Source organism: Castor canadensis, chromosome 4 (assembly GCF_047511655.1).
Source record: "Castor canadensis chromosome 4, mCasCan1.hap1v2, whole genome shotgun sequence".
Lineage (NCBI taxonomy): Eukaryota > Metazoa > Chordata > Mammalia > Rodentia > Castoridae > Castor > Castor canadensis.
In genome coordinates, this window is record NC_133389.1 from 29,985,961 (window position 1) to 30,002,987 (window position 17,027).

General features: G+C 37.0%; 1 protein-coding gene across 8 annotated transcripts in view; it reads left to right on the forward strand.

Annotated features, from left to right (window-relative positions):
• Positions 1-17,027, forward strand: part of Epg5 (ectopic P-granules 5 autophagy tethering factor) — a 100,765-nt gene that overhangs the window by 25,965 nt on the left and 57,773 nt on the right. For all 8 annotated transcript variants that reach the window (XR_012447040.1, XR_012447041.1, XM_074069891.1 and 5 more), the window contains exons 10-16: positions 1,103-1,258; positions 2,837-2,994; positions 5,123-5,277; positions 7,232-7,372; positions 11,343-11,507; positions 12,798-12,917; positions 14,313-14,572. Coding sequence is in view for 6 of the 8 variants with exons in the window: in XM_074069891.1 (XP_073925992.1) it covers positions 1,103-1,258; positions 2,837-2,994; positions 5,123-5,277; positions 7,232-7,372; positions 11,343-11,507; positions 12,798-12,917; positions 14,313-14,572 (1,155 nt within the window). In the remaining 2 variants the exon portion in view is untranslated. The remainder of the gene's footprint in view (positions 1-1,102; positions 1,259-2,836; positions 2,995-5,122; positions 5,278-7,231; positions 7,373-11,342; positions 11,508-12,797; positions 12,918-14,312; positions 14,573-17,027) is intronic.

Genomic DNA, 17,027 nt, shown 5'->3' on the forward strand with positions numbered 1-17,027 from the left:
TCTGTATTAGTTCCTCTGGAGTAGGGACATCAAACACTTTCATGTTTTGGGTTTTCTACCTATTCCTATATCTCCCGTACGTGTTCTCCCCTTATTGTGTGATCCAAGTCCAACCACATTGCTGCATTTGCCCTAGATCTAAAGTCTGCATATAAGGGAGAACATAGGATTTTTGATCTTCTGAGCCTGGCTACTGCGCTCAGAATGATGTTCTCCAGTTCCATCCATTTACTAGCGAATGATAAGATTTCATTCTTCTTCATGGCTGAGTAAAATTCCATTGTGTATAAATACCACATTTTCTTGATCCATTCGTCAGTAGTAGGGCATCTTGGTGGTTTCCGTAACTTGGCTATTGTGAATAGTGCTGCAATAAACATGGGTGTGCAGGTGCCTCTGGAGTAACCTGTGTTGCATTCCTTTGGGTATATCCCCAGGAGTGGGATTGCTAGATCATATGGCAGGTCTATATTTAGATTTTTAAGAACCCTCCAAATTTTTTTCCAGAGTGGTTGCACCAGCTTGCATTCCCATCAGCACTGTACTAGGGTTCCTTTTTCCCTACATCCTCGCCAACACATGTTCTTGGTGGTCTCTCACCTATTCTTACTCTAATTTATGATAAGTGCCATTTAAAAAATTGCAAAGACTTAAATCAGTGGTCACTCTTTGTGAACTGGGAAAGTATTATTGAGTATTTGAGTGAGAAGTGGATTTATGGTTTTATTATCAAGTGTCCTATAACTTTGAGATTATATACTTTTTTTTTTTTGGCAGTACTGGAGTTTGAACTCAGGGTCTTGCACTTACTAGACAGATACTCTACTACTTGAGCCACTCTGCCAGCCCTTCTTTGTGTTGGGTATTTTCAAGATAGGGTCTTATGAACTATTTGCTCGGGTTGGCCTCTGTTTGCCTTCCACTAAGTCTAAGCTCCAGGAGGGTGGGGTTTTCACTTTCCCCATTACATATCCACAGGACCCAGAAGATAGTTGATGCTCAGGAAATTGTGTTGAGTATATCAATTCTGCAAATGTAATGTAAAGGTGCTGATATTGAGTGAGTGGATGAAAAGTGCCATATTGTCTTTCCTCATATTCAGGATGACCCTTGGCTATGTGAGTGACCATTGGGCACAGTATGTGAGCCACAACAGAGGCTTGGAATTAGTACTGCAGCCCTACTCCATGGAGAAACTGCAGATTGAATTTGATGAGCTGTTTTTACGAGCTGTACTACATGTGCTGAAGGCCAAAAGGTAAGATGTAATGATAATTGGTGAGAGCTCCCTGACTAGGCAGATGAGAGTAATCCCATGGTGTGGACCTTTATATAGTAATGTCTTAGTGAATTTCATCTGTTTCTCATTTTGGACAAATTCTTGGGCCTTAGTTTCGCTATCTGTAATGTGTACCCTATTGGCAGAAATTATCTCTTTTTCAGGTTTCATTCTGTCTTAAAATAACACTAGTCTGATGTCTCAGTTTTACTACCCCTGAACTATAAGATTGCCTTAAGCAGGGGAAGACAAGAATGATTTTTGTTATGCTCATTTCTGTGCTTACACTGAGGCACAGTATCCAGTATCTGGTAGAAATGATTTGATGATTTTATTGTCAAAGTTGTCTTATTGTAAGTGTTTTAAAGTATTGGACTATCATGGGTCTTAGTCCTTGATCTTGACTGTAAATTCTATCTTTTGATCATTCCATCTTTTTTAAAAATAGAGAGGGAAGTGTTGGGGGTACTCTCTAGGCTCGTTGGAGTGCTTTGACATCCTGGATGCAGAGAGGGGTGTAGTTGGAAATACGGACCAGAGCTAAGTTCTGGAAACCTTTGAATGTGGGGTTGAGGAGTTCGAATCTCATTGGGTAGTCAGTGAGGAGTCCCTGGATGGCACATGTGTCTGGGTGTATACATCTACCTATATATCTACCTGAGCCAACACACACATGTATGTCTAGGTAACAGCCTCTCTGTCACCAAAGTCTTAAAAGGATCTTTGGTTCAAAACCCAACTGTGTCTCTTTGTATTCCCTCTTTGTGTTAATGGCCTTATGTGTGAATTGGGAATAATACCAAAAATCACTGCCTTGTTTTAATGAAGTTGGAATGAGTTGATGTTATATGCATTCTGAGCATCCTTAATCCAAAAACCTTCAAAATCAGAAACTTTTTAGTACTTACATGATGTCACAAGGAGGAAATTGAATACTTGACCTCATGTGATGGACTGAAGTCAAAACACAGCCACACCAGCCTGGTGGAGTGCCTGCCTAGCAAGCATGAGGCCCTGAGTTCAAATGCTAGTACCACAAAACAAACAAAAAACAACCCTCCACAGACACACTGAAAATATTATGTGAAATTACCTTCAAGGCCATGTATATAAGGTATACATGAAAGATAAATGAATTTCATGTTTAGCTGTGGGTTTCATCTCTGATATATCTCATTACATATGTGTACTTAGTCCAAAATCCAAAAAATATCCACAATCTGAGACAATTCTGGCTTCAAGCATTTTGGATAAGGAATACTTAATCTGTATGTCTGTATCATATATATATATATATATATATATATATATGACACATATATACATATATGTGATATGGCAATTAGAATAGTACCTGATATAGACTAACTACTTGGTGAGTATTTGTTATTGTTACCCATCCTTGAGCTATTTATGACTGGAGCATGTTAGAAGAATTCCCAGCATCATTTAAGAATTTTTTATTGTGTGCAAAAGCTGAAGATATGTTTCCACTTTCTTAGTGTGATGAAAGCTGATAATACATAAATTTATATCTGCTCTTTTTAAAACATGAAGACTTGGCATTTGGCTGTTTATGTCTGAAATGCCATTTGGGACGCTGTCAGTCCAGATGCTCTGGAAGCTGTTCTTCCTCATGCACGAGGCGGAGAGTGGGAACCTGCAGCAGCTCTGCTGTGCCCTCCAGCCTGCCGAGTGCAAGAAGCAGCTCCAAGGTAAGGCCTCTCCCAAGCAGGTGGTGTCAGCTTCCCCTACCCTCATATGCCTCTCTGTCATAGCTTTAGTCCTTCTAAGAAGGACTAAGAGAATGGTTTCCTTTGAGTACTGATTGATTTGCAAATTCAACAGACTGTTTACTTTTTTGATTTATTGGATAGAAGCTGGCATATTCGAGGTACAAATTTGATTAGTCCAAACTTGTATGTCAGCAAACATAATGGTCTCATTTTTAGGAATCATTTCTTTGTGTAAATTATTCTATTCAGATTAATAAGTATATATTAATTGTCTGGGAATTTGTTAAGGTTTTGGGCCGAGTTTTTTTTTTTTTTTAAGGTGCATTGTTTTTATAAAATAGGTGAAGAGATAGGCAGGTGGTATACTTTAAAAAATTAATTTTGGTAAAAACATGACTAAGTTTTAACATATTAACACCAAACTACAGGTTATTTATTTACTTTTGTTGTAATGAAAAATGAAAGTAATGTAATGAAAAATGAATCTGATCAATAATTAGATGTGTAATGGTTTTTAACAATTACCTTGTATGTTATCAATTGCCTTGTACGTTAAAAAATACAGTAGAAAACATAACCAAAATATTAACAGGATTTTAAACCATCTGAAAAGTGAATTCTGTTTTTCAAATAGACATGTATGTATTTATTTTTGAGACAGAGTCTTCTTGTATAGCTCAGGCTGGCCTTGAACTTTTGATCCTCCTGAGTACTGTGATTATAGGCATGTGCCACTGTGCCCAGCATATTTTCCAAAATTTTAAACTAATATATCACTAAAAAGAAATCATAAACTTTTGGGCCGGTAGAGCACCTGCCTAGCAAGTGCAAAGCCCTATGTTCAAACCCCATTATTTCCAAAATAAATATATAAATAAATGGTTAAAAAATCATAAATTTTAAAAATTGAGCTTTATTTGCAAAGTAGGTTTTGCATACATTCATACTTTATTTTTTTGTCTTCATTTTCCCTTTCTAGATTAATGTCTTCATTCTCTCTGGCTTTTGTGTGTGTGTGTGTGTGTGTGTGTGTGTGTGTGTGTGTGTGTATGTGTGTTTTACATGAATCCACTTTTGTCTGTGTTTTTTTTCTTCTGGGTCATTTACATTGCTGTTTCATAAAATGGTTCTGCACTGTCCTAGGCGAGGTGCTTACATTAGATCGTTCCAATAGTGGGACATAGGCTTCTAAGTGAGCAAGGTGAGAATGTTTCATAGCCTTTGTCTGCTCCCTGGCTGCTATTCTGTGGTTGAAATAGAAAACACAGAAGACAGACTTTTCTTTTGGAGGTTCCTGGGACGGTTAGCTGCGCTGCCTGCCGAAGTGTAGTCTTGCTTGGGTCTTACTTGTAGAGTCATCACATCTGCTCTGAGTTATGCACTGTGGCAGATGTAACTGCTGAGCAACTCAGCCCTCTCTACAAAAATCTTCCCTTCTCAACATCTAGTTTTCTGTACTGTATTGCAAAGTTGTTTGTTAAAACTGCCTCCTAGTGATGAAATGAAATACTGTGTACAGCATCCTCTGAGAACTAGGTAAAACATTATATACTGTTACATTCATCAGTACTTCAGTCATGGTTATAATTAATTTCTTGTCCCCAGTTATCATTTATAAGCCAATCTCCTTTATATGGAATGCCATGTTTATGCTGAGTAGTTTGCATTATTAGTATCTACATTTCTGTGGGTGACAATTAACCCAGGAGCTTCAAGTGAGCCTGTGCAGTCACCAGTCCTTCCTTTGAGGGTGACCCCTAATGACAGTAGTAGTAGGGCTTTGCAGTTAACAAAGTGCTTTACCAGTGACATGTCATTTAGTCTTCGTAACCTTTTGAGATAGATGAGAAAGCTGAGGTTTAAGAGATGTCAAGAGATGTCTGAAGCTACATTCTATTTAGAGTTGGCTGAAATTTCTGGAGCCATCTGGTCCACTCTTCTTTCTGATACATGGAGAAATCCATTTTGGAGCAGAGAAGAACCTTTTTTGTGTCTTTAAATCTTTCTAAATATCGTTTAATTCTAGATCTCTTTCTCCTTGGAAGAGTAATCAACATATATGAATTAATTTTTTCTCCACTTTAATTTTCTTGATATGAACTTGCAGACCCAGAGCATTTTGCGAACTTTGAGAAGTGTCTTTCTTCCATGAATAGCTCGGAAGAGATTTGTCTTCTAACTACCTTTGCACAAATGGCTCAGGCCAGAAGAACCAACGTGGATGAAGATTTCATAAAAATTATTGTTCTGGAGATATATGAGGTTAGAATATGAAATTTTATAAGTCAGCAAAAAATGTTTTCTTCTAGGTTGTCTATCCATTGATATTTTGGAGATTGCTTTTAAAAAATATGACTTACTGAGGGCTGGGCATGTTGGAACATGTCTGTAATCCCAGCTGCTTGGGAGTTGGAGGTAGGAGGACTGCAGTCCAAGTCAGTCTAGGCATAAATGTGAGACCCTATCTGAAAAACATGCTAAAAATAAAAGGACTAGCGGCATGACTTAAGTGGTAGAGCACTTGTCTAGCAAGTGTGAGGCCCTAAATTCAATCTTCAGTACTGCCATAAACAGAAGAAAAAAAAAAAAAAAGGATGACTTATTGCTTATTGAGCTACTGCCTGCACTAATGGAAGGGGACAGAGAATCAGGAACATCATTTGTCTATAAGAGTATTGAAAACAGTTTTCCACTACTATCTCTTTAAAATTTGATGCATGGTCTTTGTTAAGAAATGGACAGTCAAGTATAGCCTGGCACTTAACAATTTTTATGCTGTCTCTTTTTCTCACTTTTCTACTCTCTCCCTCAAAAGCTCTACTCCTTCATCCCTACCAGTAACATGGAAACTTGGCTTCCAGGTGTGTTAATACTTGTATGCATCTGGAATTACAGATTATCTTCATGGTCTGAAATAATTGGGGAGAGAGGTATTTTCACATATATTAAATTTTCAAATTCTATTGCTGAGATAGTATTTATGTTCTTGACTAGTGTTTCCAGTGTTTTGACCAAGAGTCACAGTAAAAACTATTATTCTGCATTACAGTCTGACCCTATGTGTGTGATTGAAGCAAAACTTAATCTTCCTGTGATGCATTCTTACTTTTTAAATTTTTTATTCTCTTTGTTATTTTTCTGTTCTGTTCCATTGTATTAAAAAAATCGCTGGTTAATGGATTGTAAACTACACTATGAAAGATATGGTCAAGAGGAGTTGGTTAACATTGATATTTTAGAAGCTCTTCTGGTTATGGATCTCATTTTGTAGGAGAGATTATATATTTCCAGGAAATACATTATGATTTTTTAAAATCATTTTAGTGATTTCTTTTAAGTTTATTAAAGTTTTGACACTAAAGAGAATATTTCATTGATAATGACAAACTTTGGAACATACCTTTTTTTTTTTTCTTTTTAGCACTGAAACACTGCAGTTTGAACTCAGGGCCTCACTCTTGCTAGGCAGGCACTCTACTACTAAAGCCATTCCATCAGCTACCTTTTCTGTTTGAGATGGGATCTTGCTATGTTACATAGACTGGCCTTGAACTCCTCCTGGGCTCAAGCTATTTTTCTGCCTCAGCCTTCCAAGTAGCTGGGACTATAACCATGTACCACCATGCCTTACTGGGTTATACTTTTTTTTTTTTGGTGGTACTGGCATTTGAACTCAGAGCCTCATGTTTATTAGGCTGATCCTCTACCACTTCATCCATAACCCAGCCTTTTTTTGCTTTAATTATTTTTTAGATAGGGTTTTTGCCTAGGGCTAGTCTTGGCCACAATCCTCCTACCTATGCCTCCTGGGTAGCTGGGATAACAGATTCATGTCACCACCCATGGTTGTTGGGTTGAGGTGGGATCTCACTAACTTTTGGCCTGAGTTGGCCTCAAACCATGATATTCCTGATCTCTGCCTCTCTAGTAGTTGATATTACAGGTGTGGATCACTGTGCCCAGCTGGGATGTACTTTTTGATTCCAGCACTTGAATTCATGTTAAAACTACTTGTCATTTTCCTGCCTTCTCTTTCCACCCACCTTTTCTCCTCGAGACACATAGTTTGCTGTCTGAAGTTCTAACATCTTCTTGAACATTAACTGAGAGTCAATATGACATTCTTTTTGTTTTTCTTGGAAAAAATACAGAAATATGTTTAGATTGATAATTGGTATTAAAAAGTGCCATCTATTCTCTCCTACCCTCTGTTTAGGTGTCTTATGTTGCCTTGTCCACCAGAGAGACTTTTTCAAAGGTTGGTCGAGAGCTTTTGGGGGCTATCACAGCTGTTCACCCTGAGATAATTTCTGTCCTCTTGGATCGAGTTCAAGAAACCATTGACCAGGTTGGAATGGTAAGGGCACTGCTTGTTTGTTATTATCCTTGTCATGGATAATCCCACGACAAGCAACGACAAAAGTAGGAAGATTGTTGGGATTGACCTTGTTATGTAAGGGCACCATAGACTGAAAAGAACTAGCATTCACTGTTACTGTGTGCAAGGTTCTGGGCCATGCATCATGCCAGTTTGGGATTAGCTGTGTTTATAAGAAGCTGAGTGGTTCTCTCATATCTCAGACTTGGCTTTCCTACCTCCTTCAGTAATAGTTTTTTTCCTTAATTTTAGCTCATTGTTCATTAGTAATTTTTATTTCATTATTTTTGGCTTTCATAATTCTCGTATGAAACAACTGACTAAGAAAAAAGGCCTATTGAAATCAGTCAAATGCAAAATTAAAAGTAGTAATTTAAGCCGGGAGGCATGGCTCGGGTGATAGAACACCTACCTAGAAAGCATGAAGCCCTAAGTTCAAATCCCAGTACTGCCCAAACAAACAAACAAATAAGCAAAAACTCAACAGCCTAAAAGAAGTAATATAAGTTGAGCATGACACAGATGTAGTTTATTTGTCATTTGTTGCAATCAGTCCATTTTGCAATCTTCATATAGTTTTTAAAAACAGCTTTAGTGAGATATAATTTACATTCCATAGAATGTAAAGTATGTACATAGTGGTTTTTAGTGTACTCATAGATACATACAACTGTTTTCATAGTCAGTTTTAGAGCATTTTTATCACCTCACAAAGAAACCTCATTCACGTTAGCTATCATTCCCTACTGTTCTTTCTCAGCCCCAAGCAACCAGTGTCTGTTTTCTGTCTATACAGATCTGCCTGCTCTAGACATTTTGTATAAATGGGATCGTATGATATGTGCTTTCTTGTGACTGGTTTGTCATTTAGCATAGTGTCCTTACAGTATGTGTCAGAGTTTCCTTCCCTGTAAAGCCTTAGTAATTATATATTAGTGTATTTATATATCATGTTTTGTTTATACATTCATTTGTTGGTGGGCACTTGTGTTGCTTCCATATTTTGGCTATTATCACTAATGCTGCTATGAACATGGTTGTATAAATACCTCTCTTGAGATTTGCTTTCAGTTCTTTTGGGTATAATTTGGAAGTGGAATTTCTGTATCATATGGTAATTGTTTTTAATTTTTTAAGAACTGCCATTCTGTTTTCCATAGTGTCAATACAAGGTACTTTTTTAGAAAAAGATTGTATCCTAGAATTATATCTATGAATGATTATTTCAAAATAAGACCTTTATATGAAGTTTTATAGCAGCAAGTTTTTGGTTACTATCTAACCAAAGTAATTATCTAATAGAATAATTATCTAATTAGAGTAATTTTCTAATAGAATTAATCCTGGAGAAATGTTACTTTTTAGTTTTTATTTTTGAAACGGGGTCTTGCTATATAACCTAGGCTGCCTTGAACTTGTGACCCTTCTGCCTTAGTCTCCTGAATTCTGGGATCGCAAGCACACATCACCATGCCCAGCTCACTATGATCTTTACAGTTTGATTGAGTTCATGATGATTTTCTAGTTTTGGCGACACTTACTTTTTTTTGTGGTACTGGCCTTGCCCCTGCTAGGCAGGAGCTCACTTGAGCCATGCCTCTAGCCCTGCACTTATATTTTTAACTTGGTCACGGTATTTCTAGTACTGTGCCCAGAAATATGCTTAATGGTAATGTGAAAATTTGAACCATGATGTTTTTTAGAGTTCATCTATAAAAGGCTTCCAGCCTTGTTGTATACATGGGGTTCTGTTTTGCTCTGAGCTTGCTGAGGTTTTTGGAGGGAATTGTTCAAGCTCTCCATGTCTTCAGATGAATGTGATGGCTTTGACTTTGGGCTAACCTTGATTCAGTCTGAACTCCAGAGCGGGGAATGAGCTGAACATTGACACACTTGGATTGTGTTTGAAGGCAACGTTCTGTTCTAGAGACCCAGCACGAAAGGGCCCATTCTGTGTGGAGATTGCTCTTGGTGAGGATAGTTGTTGATAAAGGACCAAGCCTTTTGGGAGATCTCAGAGTGTAAAATTCAGAGGTGTGTTTGCAAACAACCTGCAAATTGATACCATGTTTTCTTTTTGGCCTATTTTATGATTTCAAAAATTGGCTCACTTCAGAGGATACATTCTACTTTCGTTAGTGGGATCCATATTTCTTTCCAGTAACCTCTTTAGGTACAATTAGTGATTTATTTGACTTTCAGTGAAAGCATCAATGTATTTTAAAATATTCTATGTAAATCCTTTTTTTATTGAAAGAATAATGAATAGCTGGATATAGTGGTACACTGCTATAATCCATGCTACTTGGGAGGTGGAGGCGGGAGGATCTGGAGTTTGAGGCTAGCACGAGCAAAGTTAGCAAGACCCTATCCCAAAAAAAAAAAAGGGCTGAGGCTAGCTATAGTAGGGGAAAGAGTTCAAAAGTTCACCATTGGAGCTGGGAATGTAGTTCAGTGGTAGAGCCTAGCGTGTGCAGAGTCTGAGTTTATGTCCAGCACTGAAAAAATTTACCAGTAAGGATAATGTTAGCTGTGAGTTTTTCATTGAATTCTATCTTATGCTGAGTTAGTTTCTATTTCTAGTTTGCTGTTTTTTTTTTTCTTCCATTATGAGTTTTCAAAAAACTTTGCATCCATTGAGATCATCTTAGTATTTTTCTCCTTCCAAGTTAATGTAGTGAATTACATTGTTTACCTGTCAAATTTCAAACTTTAGGTTTTCAAATGTTGAAACATCATTGGTTTAGGGAGTAAAAACCACTTAATCATGGCGTGTAATCCTTTTTAGGAATTGCTAGGTTCAATTGGATAATATTTTGGCATATGTTCACAAAGGATATTGATCTAATATAATTTTATTTTCTTATGTCTTTATTAAGTTTCGGTTTTAAGGGTTATATTATTCTTATGAGTTGAGAGGTTCCTTTCCGTGTTTTGAAAGAGGTTTTTTTTGGCAAAATTGTTATTAATTCTTTGTTGAATGGTAAAAATCCTCTGGGCCAGTTTTCTTTGTGGGAAGCCTTTTAATAACAACTTGAATTTCTTTAACAGATATAATCTTTATTAATCTTACTAAGATTGTATTTTTTTCTGGAGTCACTTTTGGTGACCTTTTTTTTTTTATTTTGGTCCTTATTTGGAGCAGTGCAGAAACCTGAAAATTGCTAGACTGTAGTTCCAGAACTGTATTGTCTGATACTACATTAAACATTAGGCACGTGTGACTCTAGAGCCCTTGAAATGTGGCTAGTTCAAATTAGAGCACACTTTAAGTGTAAATTATTCATTAAGTTTTGAAGACATAGTATGACCAAAAGAATTTTACTTTAATGGAATGTTTTCAAAATATGTAAAAGTAATGCAAATATATAATGAGCCATGTCCCCATCATCCTGATTCAACAGTCACCAACTCTTGATTGATTGTATTTCATCAGTAATCCTAAGCATTCCTTATACTCCTTCTCTCAGATTGCTTTGACCGAATAGAAATGTCTTTTTAAGTGCCATTATAGTCTTTGAGTGGTACTGGGATTTGAACTCAGGGCTTCGTTCTTGCTAGGCAAGTGCTCTATCACTTGAGCTGCACCCTCAGCCCTTAAGTGCCATTGAATAGAAGAAATAACTATTTAAAGTGCCATTTTTTTTGGGTAAAATGAATGACCTTCCCCTGACTTACCCTGGCTTTAAATTTGTGTCTTACTATGGTGGTTATCTAACCTGAAATATACCAATTTATATATTAAAAAAGCTGGCCTTTACAAAGGATTGTTAATTGGGCTGTTAGCATATCATCAGTTTAATACCCATTCGATTTGCTTCTCACTTATCTAAAAATCAAATTAAACTCTACTTCCTTTTCAAGACAATCTTGTAACTATGTAGTATGGTAGGATAGGTTTATCCAAGTAAGTCCTGATTTTAATTATTGCTGTTTTCTTTTTAATAAGGTTTCTTTATACTTGTTTAAAGAATTACCTTTGTATCTTTGGCAACCTTCTGCCTCCGAGATAGCTGTGATTCGGGATTGGTTATTGAATCATAACCTGACAGCGGTGAAGAATAAACTGGCCTGTGTTATTCTAGAAGGACTGAATTGGGGATTTGCTGAACAGGTACGTATTAAACTAGAAACTGGCAAGTCTCTGTGCTTCAATTTCAAGAGAGCATTTTCTTTTTATTTATTTATTTATTTATGAGCATTTTCTTAAAACACTAACATTTCCAAGTATCATTTACAAGGTCTGCAACTTCTTTAGCTGTGTTGGAGTTTTAGATCTTTTCTTTACTTTTGTTTTGCATAGTGAGCATTCCTAAAGGAAGATACATTGTTCCACATTGAAAAGTCTTTTCTTTTTTCTTATCTGTTGCTTTATCTGACTAGTTACTACAGTTCCTCCTGAATGGCCTCTTCTGCCCCTGGTCCTTCTTTCTCCTGAAGTTTGTCTGGCATGTCATTGCCAGAGCTGATTTCTAAAATATTGTTCATTAATTCTGAGCCTTGAGCTCTGAGCCAGTCTGGCCTGAGTTCTGATCCCAGTTCTGCTACCTCCTGGCTGTGTGACCCTGAGCAAGCTTTCAGAAAACTCTGGGTCAGTTGCTTATCTGTAAATACTGATATTAATAGAACTACTTCATAAAGTTGTTGTAAGGATTTAGCAAGATAGTTATACATGGGCTGGCAGAGTGGCTCAAAGGGTAAGAGTACCTGCCTAGCAAGCGTGAGGCCCTAGGTTCAACACCCCCCCCCCCAAAAAAAAAAGATATGTAACATTTAGGACAGTTCCTGGCACATATTAATGACTCAGTGTTGTAGTTACTATTAACAGTTTATTATTAACTATTAACAGGGGTAATAGGAATTAACAGTAGTTAATAGTTATTAAGGGTTTGGTTCATATTATGTGTATCCAAAGATGCCACATTGAATGATTTTTGACTTAAAAAAAAACCTTTCCTGTGTCTTTATCATAGGTAGGCCTTACTATTCAGCTCCTTAATCAAAATATTAACACTTCTAAGTAAAAGTAGGGGAGAACATGACATGTACAAGTGTCTTTCAGCTTTTGTTCTGAGAAGGTTAATCCTGGTGACTCTCTTGTGTGGGTTATGGTACCATCTCTTTGTAGAGATTCTAAGGTGGTATAGGGTGTTACATTCACAGACACCTCTTTGGGGTGGTGCCTCAAGTTCAGACTTGTTATAGTAATTGCTCTTTAGACTTCGGTTTTTTCCTGTGTGTTTAACTTTATTGTTAGGGGTATGGTTTTGGAACATTTAATATTTGTATCCAAGACCCTGTTTTATTATTTTGCCTATTCTTTTTTTTTTTTTTTTTTTTTTGGTACAAAGGAACATAAAAAAAGTTAAGGTGATATGTTGATGATTATTTTTCTCCTTAAAAGGGTGCCCTTCATCTGGATCAAGCAGTCCATGCTGAAGTGGCCTTAATGGTTCTTGAAGCTTATCAGAAGTACCTTGCACAAAAGCCATATGCTGGGCTTATTTCTGAAAGTATGAAGCAGGTATTTATTCCTCTTATTTTATTGAGAACATAGATCTTTATTTATAAATGGACTGGAAGGATAAAGTTACAGTATTGATCGTTAAGTTAGACAATAATTATAAATGCAAACTTATCCTGCTCCCTGCAGCTGCATTTGGCAATATCAGTACATAGGTACCTTCGAATGGATTATATGGATTTTGATGGAAAAAAAAAAGAAAAAGAAAAAGACAGAGTAGTTGTAGAAACCTCTATAGACTGAATGACACTTAAAATAGACACTGAGGTGATGTGTTTCCTCCCACTGCTGTACTTCTGGCTGACTTACTGCTCATCTTGCTGACATACTTACCCAGTCTCCTGAGTTCACGCTGTGGAAATTTTGTTTTAATACAATGATAACCAACCACAGATGCAAGTTGTGCATGTTGGAGTAGCTTCTAAGTGAAGAAAAATAGTTGATGCTGCATTGGAAGTTAGCAAGAATTCGTATCTCTGAAAATCTTTTATTTCTTTGACCTCATACCTGTCTTGTGTATTGTTATGTCTTTTATTAGGGGTGGTATTTATTTATTTAAAAATTTTTAAATTTTTATATTATTCTATTGTGATATTTACAAAAGTGCTTAAAATGCATCTTAGTTAAATTCACCCTTGTACCATTCTTTATCCCCTCTCCCCCATTCTTAGAATAGTTTCAACAGTTCTCATTGTTCCATTTTTATACATGAATACATAATATTTCTACTACATTGATCCTCATACACCTTTCATTATATCCTCCTACCTCCCACTGGTACCAATCTCCAGACAGGACCTGATTTACGTTCCTGTGATCCTTAGGTTTTCTAAATACATTTCTGGCAATGTAAAATGTTAAAATTGACTTCTGTAGTTGGATAATGATTATCTTAAAAAGTAGTCTTTTTAAGACTGTTAGTGTTACAGAATTTGAGTTGAGCTCTAGTGATATGTTGGAGCTTACTTGTATTGGCTCAGAAGAACTGACTGTTAAGTGTTTTAGAAACTTTGCAAGCCAGGTTGTTCAACTATTCATAGCTTGATATTGGTTGTGGTAGGAGTTTTTATATCTCACGAATTGGCAAACGCTAAAATGAGAACTCTTACCCTGATTGTTGAACTTATTTACCAGCACACTCTTCCTTGAGTATAACTTATAAATCACTTTTCTTTTGCTTGAGCTAAGATTAGATTCACAAAGCAAGTAAGTGGAAGTAGTTAGTTGTGAGAAAACAATTGCTTTAATGCAGTGCAACAAACATTAATTGAAGGACAGTAAATAGTGTGTTATTCTTTTTCCATGGCATTATGATCATAAAAAGAAATGAGTAGATGGTGTTGCTGATTGAATTTGTGTGTGACTAATGTGTTTTAAAATGAATAATTGTTTTAGGTTTCATATTTGGCCAGTATTGTTCGATATGGAGAGACTCCTGAGACTTCATTTAACCAATGGGCTTGGAACTTGATCTTGAGGTTAAAACTGCACAGAAATGATTGTGGAATACAGCAGAATTGTCCAGCTGCCCCCTTCTCCAGAACGGTGCCTGACATGACGGAATCACCGATGTTTCATCCTCTGTTGAAGGCTGTGAAGGCAGGCATGCCTATTGGTTGTTACCTGGCCTTATCTATGACGGTTGTGGGCCACAGGTACAGTATTTGGGCTGAACCTCCAAGGTGGTGATCCTTGTAGATAGGAGTTTTAGAATCTCATTTTTCACATTCCAAGGCCTGAGCCCTTCATTAAACCTATGGCAGGGGTTGGGGGGCAGTAATTAGGACAAATAATAGGTCTTTAATAGTTTATCAAGGGGAAAGTGCTGCCCAGATTCACTCATTTGCCAAACAAATACATATATTTTTTGATAAATCCATAGAGCTTCCTTGTAAAAGGTAGGGATTTTGTCTTGTTCACCTTTGTGTCTCCAGAACCTATACCTAGTAGTTACTCAACAAATGCTGATAGATTAAGTGAATGTGAGAAAGAGCATCTGGTGTCTTAAGTGGGAAGGGTGAGAGGGTGAGATGAAGAGAAATGAGGAAATATCCAGACTGAAGCCCAGGATTCCTTTTGTAGGACTGAGGTGATTAGGTGGTTGGTAGGGCTGAGTTACGGACAAATTTTAAAGCTAGGTAAGAGAGAGTAGAATTGATCTAGAAAAGGAGAGATGGTTATTTAGGCCCTTAGGAAGGTACTCATTACATCATTCCCAGGAGTTTCCTGAATCTTGGTTCCTCAGCTCTAAAGTGGAAATAATATCAAACTTACTTTATGAGACTTAAGTGAGTTAAAGTACACATAAAATACTTAGAACAGTGTCTGGCATATGGGTTCTTTGAGAATAGTTTTCTGAACTTGTTTCATGATGTCCGTAATTGCTCATATCCATTCTGGAACTGTAGCCCTATTCACTGCTAGGAGTTCTCGCGAGCGTACGTTTTTGTTTAGTGCTGATTACTGAATGCTGAATGGGAGTGAGGGTGAGAATAAAATGTTTCCCTTTAGGGCTGGCTCCACCGTGGTCATCTGGGATGTAAATGTTCTAGGGTACAAAAGTAAAGTTTAGACATTCTTACAGATGGGCTTGCTGTGAGTGGGGTAGGCAGGGACATAAGTTGTACACAAATACAACATTATGGACACAGTACAGATGATGATAGTCAGAAAAATCATCCACAGTCTTTCTTATGTTAATATATTCAGTGTTTTTGTTTGTTTATTTTTGTCTGATATTTTTTCCTTTGATTTTTTTTTTTACAGCAGTGATGGAGATATAATTTTATGTTCTTTATTGTTCACTTCTAATATTCTAAGTACTTCCCTCATGGCATAGCCTTTGCACTATTAGTTTTATTTTCTGAAACGGTTCTTTTCTCCTAAAGTTAAAGCCTATAACCAAACTATAGGAATAGGAAAGTGGAGAAAAAGCCATTTACTTCTGCCACTCCAATACAATGAACATTATGGTGTAAAACCATTCCTGTGTTTTTCCCTCTTAATCTAACTTTTCTTTTTTTGCTAGTAAAGTGGGAGAGTTTTTTGAAATAGAAAAGTGTAAAGTAGGATAGTAGAGCCCCCAGAATTGAGGGGGGTCCCCTTGAGAGGGTGCCCCTAACTTTTCTTTACTAGTAGTTATTATCACACGTATAAAATTTAATGTTCTTTCTCCCAGTATCTGTATTAGTTTATTTTTGCATAGTTGTGATCAAATTACCTGAGAGAGCAGCTTAAAGGAGGACAGATTTATGTTGCTTATAGTTTCAGAAGGTTCTATTCATGGTTGCTTGGCCTACACGCTTGAGTAGAACATCGTCGTGGTGGAGCATGTGGCAGGGGGAGGTTCTTCATCTCACTCATAGTGGATAGGAAGCAGAGAATAAGGGAGGAACTGGGAAGGTATAACCTTTAAAAGCCCTCCCCCAGTCCCCTACTTAGTTCAACTATGCCCTACCTCCTAAAGTTTCCAGACCATTCAAAATAGTGCTACCTGCTGGGGACCAAGTGTTCAGCACATGAGTCTGTGGGGGACATTTGTATTAAAACTGTAACAGTATCTTTATATAGAAGTAGTGTTTTTCCATGTTGCTCTTGGCTGTTATGTGTTGTATTATTTTTAAATGATGCAGTAAGATTCCCATTGAATAGATTGTCCTTAGATCTTGCTTACGTCATCTCTTCATTTGAGTTTTTTTTGTTGTTTTTGGTATGGGGATTTGAGCTCAGGGCTTAAAACTTGTCAGGCAGGTGCTCTACCACTTGAGCGACTTTGCCAGCCCTGTTTTGTGCTGGGTATTTTTGAGACAGGGTCTCACAAACTATTTACCTGGGCTGGCTTTGAACTGTGATTCGCCTCATCTCTGTCTCCCAAGTAACTAGAATTATAGGTATAAGGCACCTGTGCCTGGCCTTCATTTGAGTTTTGCAGTTATTAGTAAATGTGAAAAGTGCCATTGTTATATGATCATCTTCTGTATTTTCCCCTATATTTGAAATGATTTCATAAGGATAGATTCTCTGAAGTGAATCAAAGAGAAAGAAAACTTCAGAAGAATTTTGCCAGTTTATACTGGCAGATTGAACTCACCTATGAATTTTTCCTTTACT